Below are 10,042 nucleotides of genomic sequence, written 5' to 3' on the forward strand. Positions count from 1 at the left end.
TATATTTTACAATATACAATTTTTTATATTTCAAAAAATATTTATATGGCAAATTATACCATTCAAAATATATTTGTATTTCATATTATGCAATCCAGAATGCATTTAAAATCTGAAATACAAAAGGAGTAGAAAGGTGACAACTTTTAATTTCGTTCAAACTAAAACTAATTTACTTTTAAACCCTAAATAACAACTATTTTTAAAATTTTAACTTCAAAAAGGAAAAGTTATGCCAAACATATGAAGATGTTAGCCTCAGGTTTGATATCGAATTAACTAGAAAGGATTGATGTACTCTGCACAATGTAAGTGACAGTGCCTTCAACCTTTGAGCATTTGCTCTCTCACGCACACAAAATTTGCATTCAACGCTGTGTAAGGTCCAGATGAATTTACATGGTTGTATCTTAGTACACTCCTTTTTCTCACTCAAAATTTTCCATTCAGAACTTATATATATATATATATATATATATATATATATATATATATATATATATATATATATATATATATATACAGCAATAAATGTTAACTAAAAGTTTGTTTCCTAAACCACCTGAGATGAAAAATTTGACGTCAAGAGTGTTCCACGAAATCCTGTCTCGGTACGCTGCGTTTCCATTACCTCATCACAAAGCTCTTCTGCAAAATACAAATATGACAATGTTTATACGTTAAGAACTCAAAATCACTGAAATAACAAAAACATACAGAATGACAAAACGAAAGAAGAAGATAAAAGTATCGAGGCTATAAGAGTATATGAAAGTAAAAGCTAATCAAGAAGCAGTATCAAATAACATGCCTGCAATATCTCGATTTTCATGGATCTGAGAGTCTCTCACAATAATCTGATCTCCAGCAAGTATATTAACATCTGCAAGCGTCATATGTTCGTTATCAACATCAATTCTCCTATCGCCTTTTTGTAGTATCTGGTTTTCCTTGACAACCTGCAAGGACAATTACCACATGTAGAAAAAACAAATTATACATTATGAAGCACTACATTGATTGCAGCAACATATACATGGAAATTTATTCAAAGTGGTTTTTCTCATCCCATTCTATTTTCAGTTTAGTACGCTATGCTAATTTCTATTAAACATCCATGTCAGTTTCAGTTCACCTTGATGTGCAATGCTTTTAAATAAACAAAAAACTCATAACATATATGATGAGTGTAATGATAAACATATAAAACAAATTTGACTTGCCCCAAAGGATTCCCATATCATCATTTTCAGTTGGTAAATTGATGTTGAAGCAGAAACTTTAAGGCTAATTGAACTCTCATTTTTCATCTTCCGAGAACGTTTAGAAACCCTCCTATCTGTTTCAACAAAGCGCTTTGCAGCATCCAAGACAGATTTTGGGACCTCCTTTCCATGGACAAGAATTACACTAATGTCCTTATCGCTATAGTTAAGTTTCTGCAATAACTCAAAACTTTCCTTTTCTCCAATGCAACTTTCACAAACCTGCATATTAAGAGAAGGAGGATTATAGTTCAAATTAAAACAAAACAGAGAAGTTTCTACTTTCAACATATGTAGGTTAAAGTTATCTGCTCAGCGGGAGCAAATATGGACTGGAAGTGACATAGACCATGCCAAATAAAATAGAACTAGACAATTATTAACTAAAGTACAACATATTTTCAGAAGTAACACAAACACATCTGAAAGTTGCTTATTGAAGATACGATGGTCTTCATTCAGAAACATGCACTACATACAAAAACCAAAGGGTTATAGTGGTATGCATTTGCTGAAAATATCTAACAGGAAAACTAGTAAAAACAAGGACGTCTTTCAAGTCAAGGTGAACTAAACACCATTTCCACCATATTAGATTATTTGATAAATTTGTTCAACTTGTTCCCACCATTTCCTGTGCAGATGTTTTTTAAAAAAAAGGTAAAATACACTTGCACCCGTTTTTAAACAGTTGTACCCGATAAACCTCCATTTTTTTTGCGTCACACTGCCACCTCTTAATGAAACGGCATCAAGTTATGATTTAAATTTTTTTGTCAAATGAGAATATGGTTTTCTTCTTTCTGTGAAAACTAAAAAGTATTGCTCTCACTAAACCACAAGCCCAAAACCCACATCTTTGAAAAGTTTGCACAACAGGAAGCTTCCACTCCCTAAATAGAATGATGCCACCTCAGTGCCCAGCCATCACACTCCCTCATTGAGGCCTTCCCTGCTGCCAGTGTCAGCCTCATGACCATTCTCGGTTGAGTACTCCTATAGAAATTTTCATTAATTTGAATTGAAACTCAGTTACGTCCAAACACAACTTACAATTTTCATCTAGTGTTTGGGCAAAGGAATTTGTTTGGCAGGGAATATTGCAGTTCTTTGTTTACTATTCCATAATAATACATGCTCCATTTGTTCGGTGGATCCTATTGGTTGATTGGGTTTTATTTTGTTTATTATCGACTCTTATCTAGTGGTTTGTTTATTTAATGATAAGGTTCCTAAAATTGATAAAAGGGTTTAACATAATGATGAAGATGGGTTACATAGACCAAAGCAAGTTATTTGTTGGCTCCTACTACGACTACAACTTTTTCCTTTGATCCAAAATAGTAAATGAGTATTTAGGCAACAACAGAAGCATTAAGGCAGAAGGGCCAAAGATAAAGGATCCCTAGGGAAAGCGGAAGAAGGGCCAAAGATGAGACAGTCCTCATTTACGGGTTGGAAATGCAGAAGAGAAGGAGAACATTGGAGTCTTTGTAGAAGATGAAGTGGACATTTTAGGAACAATTCAGTAAAATTCACGTGCACAATATAATAGTGTTAAACACTTGAGGGGTTTTCTATGTGTCAAAAAAAGAGAAATCATGCACAATCTGGAAAAATATACATAAGATGGAAATCTACGTTACTCTCTAAAATTAGGAACAAAATGAACACCGTGAGGTTGTTAGAATCCTTTAGATAGTAGCTTATGATAATTAGCGTCAATTGATAAATATTAGGAGCAGAGGCAGAATAGCACATACAACAGATCGTGGCAGAGATTTTGGATTACCTCAGGACTAGTCTTAATCACAAGTTGTCTATTCACTCCCTTCCCACTTCCATTATTCACTTTATCCCAAGGATCAAGTTGATCCTCACATATAGGCATCTCTTTGCAGGATCCGTTCAAAGCATCTTCCAAATCATTAACATTCTCAATTCTTGCGGATATTCCTTTGGTCTCAATACCACTCCATTCTTCACAGAAGCACTTCCAATCATTCTCAGATATGATGGTTAAGCCATCTACCTAGAATCAACAAAGTGAATAATTATAAAACTGAGAGACGGAAAACACACTTAAGTAACATAGTGAAAATGGAGAGAGCAAAACAGGATTTAAAGCATACTTAAAATACTGAATTTAATTTCAGCTAACTAAACAATGAGATAAAACTGCAAGCTTGCATGTGCACGTCACTTGACTGACTATATTGTAAAAATTCCTTTAATAATTCTAACTTACAGAAGATTCTCTTGAGATTATAACACCACGTCTATAAATCAGTTCAGGAGGCCTTTCTACGAGCTGTGAGTGCTGAAGACACAAAAAAGGGGAAACAAAATTCATCATGAAATTGCTATGGATTAAAGATGGCATATACATGACAACAAATCACAGTAAAATAAAAAGAGTAAGAGATACACAACTAAATCCCTAACATGTATGACATGACAATTTTTCAAAGTTACTATTCTCAAAATAATTGCACACCTAAAAAGAAAACTCAAATTTAACAAAGCGCTAGTAAGTAGTATAATAAACTGAGACAAAAAGACAGATGCACATAGCATAACAACAGAAGATACCTTTACACACATCAGTGAATCAATTACCCCATCCAAAGTTTCAGGTGTATCAGAATTCTTGACGGCCAAATTAATGTAATTTCTCCATTTCGAAATCCACGATGAAGGAACTAAGAAATACTTGCAATGTAATGAAAGTGGCATACTTTTACCAACAAATAACTTCTCATGATTTTGTCGTTGCATTTGTTTTACTAATCTGCGTCATGAAAATAAATTCACTTCAAAATTTGCTATGCCACTTCTACACTAATAGAAAATGTACAGAAAACAATCACCTCATAGAGTCCTCAAAGCAAGCCTCTTTAGATATTTCATCACGGCATTGCAAACATTCACTTGAGCCTACAGGAAAAGCACGGCAACCGAGAGGATCATCTGTTTTTACAGTAATGGCATCTTTATATAAGAAAAACCAGAAACCCTCAGGAACAAGCAACCGCTTGGCCCCAACAGCTTGATCAGGCCTAAGTTGTCCATGTGGACAACAAATAGATGTTGTTGGTCCAGCATCAGCTTCAGATGGAGCATCACCAACTTTTCTTTTCAACCACTGCTGCAACCTAAAAATTTAAACTCATCAGAATAAAAGTTTTAATATTTTTTGAAATATCTTAACAGACAAGGAAAGATAATGCAAGGATATTAAAACTGAGCAAACAGGTGACAGGTTTCTCTAAGACTAGGCAAATTTTACTATTTCATAATGAAACAGAGCACTTATCCACACCACCTCTTACCCCTTTCTAAAGAAGCAGAACTGGCAGGAAAAAAGAATTTCAGTCTTACCATGGTCTAGACACATAGTACATTCCATCTTCATAATTTCCATTGAGAATATCCCGTGCAAATTGCTTCAATGATTCTCTTTGATCCCGATAGGAGTCAGCTGACACCACATTCTGTGCCCCTTCGATCAGACAATCCCAACAGCAGTCATTGTGAGAAAGAGTTGGCCCCCCACCATACTGAATTTCACCAGCCAATAAATGAATATGTAAATAATTATTTTGCAACAATGGAAAAATATGAGGTGATACATATGAATAAACCATAAATTATGACAAAAAATCAACAGTAACTAAATCTCTCAACAGATGCTTAAACTTCGTTTCATTTTTAGTACAATGTAATGCCCAGTTCACAAAAATTATCATTTATTTAAATGTTACTCCTCGAGTCCTCCTTCAGACACACATATGACAACAATTTTCTTGCTAAAGTCCAATAAGAACAAGGTAAACTTGGCATTTCATAATGAAAACAGCCTGCTAATGCTGCAAATTAACTCGCTTATGGGATACTAGTTTTCTACTATTAATTCTCCCTCTGATAAATCCTTTTATATAACTCCTAGTAGTATTAGCTATCACAGTGTGTAAAAGAGAAACACAAACAATTACGATCCAATGTATTCTTTACCATGCTAAATTACCATTCTTTTTCATATTGATTTCAAGAGTGACAGAATCAATGTAGGATATGATAACACAAGGAGACTAAAAAAAGAAGGAATCATGTACTTAAGATATGCCAGGTTACCTTAGTCAATAATTTATCCCAAGCTTTAGAAGATAATCGCTTCATTGAGGTAACCTTAGACACTGGAACTTTCCCATGTGAACATTGGATAGGTGTATTGTCAAGAGCACTGTTAACATTAAGATGTAAGTAACCTATTCGTTAAGTGAAATAATCCTACCTACAATAATTGGTAGAAGGAACACCAGATCTAAAGACATGAAAAATTGACCTTTGATACAAATAATAAACAAAATAAAACCTCTAATGTTTAATGTAAAAAAATGCAATAGAAAATGTGCACTAACGTCACAACAATAGAGTCAGCCCACTGGCGAAGCCATTCACTACAGATCCAAAAAGACGGTTGCTCTAGTGGTTGGGTGGGAGATTCAGCTAAAATAGATCGAACTTCCTGTCTCCTCTCATCGATACAACTTAGTTCTAATGCTTTCCTGTGTTTGTACTGGTTGCAAGAATCAAGATATGTGGCATTAAAATTTTGAATCTCGTCACAAAGATGAGAAGGGATACAAGCACTGTCTTGTGCAGTAACTGCATTGTGATCTGCTTCTTTAAAGTTAGCACCATAAACCATGTCCCCCTTTTCATCAACATTTTTTCTATGCCTAAGATGGTACATCAACATGTATGCCTCATCAGATGTAAATATCTCCACAAGTGAAGATTGTGAATGAGGAGCATCTATACCATTACCGTCAGCTAGCATTGCTTCAGAGCAATTAGAATGAAGTGCGTCCATCTTAACAGATTTAGAAGTAAAAGATGAAGCTCCTTCTCCAAATGGATGACAACCCAAGTTAGTAACCTTCTCATCATCAAATTCCCACCATTGCCCAGTGTTTTCATCCTTGATATGGGCAATGTAATGACCACTATTAACAGCAGTGCCTTTGTGAATCAGTACAGCTGACAAGTCATATATCAACTCAAACTGAGATGGCTCAGACAATCTAGCGTGCATATCAAGTTCAGCTGGAAATGAAAATGCAGAAGTAACTTTCTTCTTCATTGTATTCTGCAATGAAATCGAAAAATACAAGACAAAAAATATCAGAAAGAAATTGTGTTACAGAAAATAAGATTTACTCCACAGGCATAAAGAAGATAAAAAGTTACACAGGGTGGAATAATAAAATAAGAAACCACTGTTACATGTAAATACCCAAAGAAAGAAAAGCCATGTAATCATTAAAACAGTCTCTATCTTGGGAAAACTACTCTTCCAAGATCACTACCCAAAAAAATAATTTCAAAATACATCCTGCAAGGTTTTCCTAAGTAAATCAATTTCATTTGTTTTTTAAATTCTGTAATGGAATATTTATTCTTTTAGTAAGTTCCCTCATTGTCAACCTAATACAATAAAGAATATGTAAACCATCAAAAAATGCAGACAGCATTTTGTTCTGTAGTGCTCTCAATAATAATTCATGTTTTTTCCTAATACCTGTGGAAGGAAGACATAACGTTTAAGTTGAAAATTAAGTACATCAGGTAATGTACAGAGCTTGATGCTGCGTGTAGCATCGACTCTTGTTTTACATGACCCACAAAAATATTGATTATCTCCATGGAGCTCTTCAATGGCGAGGTAATCATCTAGGCTTTCATCTAAATCTTTCAATCCCTTGATATTCAACTCTAACCCATAGAAGTCTTCCATTTTGGAAGAAGCTTCAGATTCTCTTCCACATTGCGAACACCTACAAATCAAAGATAAAATTAAGAAATGTGTAACAGTCATAAATACAACTACCAAAGGCCACGTGCATATATAATATGAATGTAGAAGTATAAAAAACTTATTTGGTAACATTTGATCACGATATACCAGATTCACAAGTGACATATAAAGCATTGACACTTCAAGAAAGGCAGCATTGGAAACGTGCCAAACACTTCATGTTACACGGAACACAATAAGATACTACAAAAATTACATGGACAGATCAAATTTTGTTGTGCTGCTGTGTATGCATCACTGTCATGGCCTCTGTCCAAATCAGTGCCAATTCATATTAGCTTTTGACCAACAACGAGAAAAGGATTATGAAGAACCAGTACCAACAGTGCTCAAAGAAAAATGTGACAGCCAATTTAGTAAGAAAAATATAATCAGAAGCGTGGTTTAGTAACATCAAATACATTGTCAGGGAAAACAAATGCAATTTGCATCTTGCAGAAGGAGTCAACAGAAACTAAACACAAATGTATTTTACATGTAAGCAACAGAAACTAAATAGTTTTTTGGGCATTTTCCTGTATGTTTAAGGAGTGGGAAAGGGATGGATTAAAAATATAAGAAAAAAAAATCAAATTTTTTGACAAATCTATAATACTTCAACAGGGCCACCCCGTCAAAATTAAAATTAGTAGGAAAAAAGTATTGCATATAGTTCAATAAGTTACCCATAAGCACTGATTCTTACGTTGTCACATGAGACACAGTCCCTCGGAAAAGATCTTGAACAATTGTTCTTGCTTTAGCAATTTTGGAATGGCTCAAACAACGCTCAAGTAGTGACAAAAGCAATGTCAGGAATTCATGGCTATCCTGCTGCACTCCATTGTCTAACTCCAGTGTTTTAACAAATGGGGAAGAATCTACGAAAGACTTTTTACTAGCATGCAATTGTACAAAAAGCCGAGTCAATTGATCTAACACTGGTTGTTGCTTTAAAAGATCAGGTTCTACAGAAAATATGCCTTGACGAAAATATTTATTCATGTACAAGCACTGTAGTATGCTGTTGGCATAACATGTTGCACCAAGATTTGTCAGACCAGCAGGTGAACAATCAGAAGCACGAAGATCTGTTGTTGGATCAGGGCCAAGACTTTCAAGAATGTCAGACATCTTCTGCCATAAACCAGACTTCCGAGTACCATTTGGAGGCGGAACCAATGCACAAAAGCAATTTGGGTTGTCTTTAGTATTAACACGGCAGCCTGAACAGACTGGTTTCCAAATCATATACAGTTGGCTCATATCATCTTCAGTCACTGCTCCTGTTTTATGAATTTTCCTACACAATAAACATGTAAAGTAAACAATCTGCTCTAATCTATTTATGTTTCACAAGCTAAAAAAACCAAAGAATTTTGGATAGTAGTACCTCAATATTTCAGAAATGCCATCGTCATCCCCATGTTTCTGCCTTTTATTTTTATTTCGAGTTGTTGGTCTAGTCATTGTACAACAAATAAGCCTAACCCTGAAAAAAAGGACTGCAGCAACTAATTTCCTTGATTCAAAAGCAAATGAAATGAATTAAGACAGTAGTCCCTCATCACTATTTTAACTCTCAACATTGAACCAAACTGTATCAACAGATAGTTAAACTTGTTCAATCTATGTAGGTAGTTCTGCGATCAAAATTTCATGACCCAACACCAATTATTATTAGTGTGCCAAGAATGCAACTCAAAATTCAAACTACAGCACAGGAAAATGTTCATACAGAACATACTTTCAACGAATTCAAAATATGCAAACGCAGTTACCTAACAGCTATCATTACAAACGAATAAACCCAAAATTTCACAAAAAACAAATTACACGAGAAGTAGCTATATTTGTGCATGTACGCAAACACATTATCCTAACTTCACTTCTTCATCATCAGTATTCATTGCACACCAGAAGCAGAAAAAATAAATCAAATTACATAAATATCACAAACAGCTTAAAAGAACCCTACCAATTTTAACCAGCCAAATAAAAATCAACAGAGAAACGAAGACACAACGAAATAAAAAACACACGTACGATTCAATTAAAAAAAAAACATCAACAATAACGTTAATCAACAATCGCAACAACATTATCCTGAAATTACTACACCAAGGCAGAGAAAATCAGAAAACGTGGATGTGACGTTACCTGCGAAAAAAGGAGGAACTGCTCTGAACTGGAAGATCAAGAATCACTGAAAAAAAAATAAAGAAAGGAAGTGAGAAACAAGAGAATTACAAAATGAATTTATTTTTAAATTTGTTTTGAGCAATAATAGTTGATAACTGTTGTTCTTTGTTAATAGAATTTTTTACCTTTGACAGAAGAAGAAGGAATGGTGGAAGAAGATGAAGAGTCTGTGAGAGAGAGTGAAAAGAGAGAAAGGGACAATTGATTTGTGTTGGGCCATGTAACTGAACATGAAAGAGTGAAATAATGAGTCAATTTTGAGTCACGCTTTTTTCCCTCTCACTTAGGTATACGAAAGAGGTTAATCAAAATCTTCTTAATTTTTCAATCTCAATTCATCAAAATTATTCTTGTCATTATGATTTTAAACTAAAAAGAGTAAATTAATATATATTTGATGATGATGTTATATTTGATCAGTTATGTCATATGAGATTTTAAAACTAAATTATATAAACAAACTTTAATTGCCTTTTTTAAATTTTAATTAGTTTTATTGAAATTAATTTTATGTGTTTTAAATATATTATTATAAATACGTTTAGCATTATTTTCTTATTGAAGTTTGATTTTATATAATGTTCATTAAGTTAAATGTATTATGATTACTGATTACATTAATTATATTATTCAAAAATCTTAATTACCTTTCGCTTAAAATAATATATTATTATGTATACGTTTAGCATTATTTTCTGATTGAAGTTTGATTCTA

The 10,042-nt window shown here is 33.8% G+C and overlaps 1 protein-coding gene across 1 annotated transcript; it reads right to left on the bottom strand.

The window, feature by feature from the left end:
* Window positions 1–249: 249 nt before the first annotated feature.
* LOC114195600 (ubiquitin carboxyl-terminal hydrolase 26-like) lies at window positions 250–9,569 on the bottom strand. The gene is made up of 16 exons (XM_028086121.1): window positions 9,453–9,569; window positions 9,286–9,331; window positions 8,519–8,617; window positions 7,832–8,428; window positions 6,850–7,105; window positions 5,687–6,417; window positions 5,400–5,508; window positions 4,647–4,825; window positions 4,136–4,420; window positions 3,858–4,056; window positions 3,514–3,585; window positions 3,058–3,297; window positions 1,224–1,487; window positions 812–959; window positions 522–648; window positions 250–469 (listed from the first exon to the last, which is right to left on the bottom strand). Exons 3-15 carry the CDS (start codon window positions 8,593–8,595, stop codon window positions 554–556), a joined length of 3,252 nt encoding a protein of 1,083 aa, XP_027941922.1. The 5' UTR covers window positions 8,596–8,617; window positions 9,286–9,331; window positions 9,453–9,569; the 3' UTR covers window positions 250–469; window positions 522–553.
* Window positions 9,570–10,042: the final 473 nt, after the last annotated feature.

This window comes from Vigna unguiculata, chromosome 8, assembly GCF_004118075.2.
Source record: "Vigna unguiculata cultivar IT97K-499-35 chromosome 8, ASM411807v1, whole genome shotgun sequence".
NCBI lineage: Eukaryota > Viridiplantae > Streptophyta > Magnoliopsida > Fabales > Fabaceae > Vigna > Vigna unguiculata.

Bases quoted from the DNA above. Each gene is read 5' to 3' on its own strand.
- LOC114195600 (XM_028086121.1), bottom strand. From the start codon at position 8,595: ATGACTAGACCAACAACTCGAAATAAAAATAAAAGGCAGAAACATGGG. The intron at 6,418-6,849 runs GTATTAGGAAAA...ATTTCATTGCAG, and splicing joins GTTATGTCTTCCTTCCACAG to AATACAATGAAGAAGAAAGT. The intron at 1,488-3,057 runs GTAATCCAAAAT...CTTAATATGCAG, and splicing joins TGATTAAGACTAGTCCTGAG to GTTTGTGAAAGTTGCATTGG.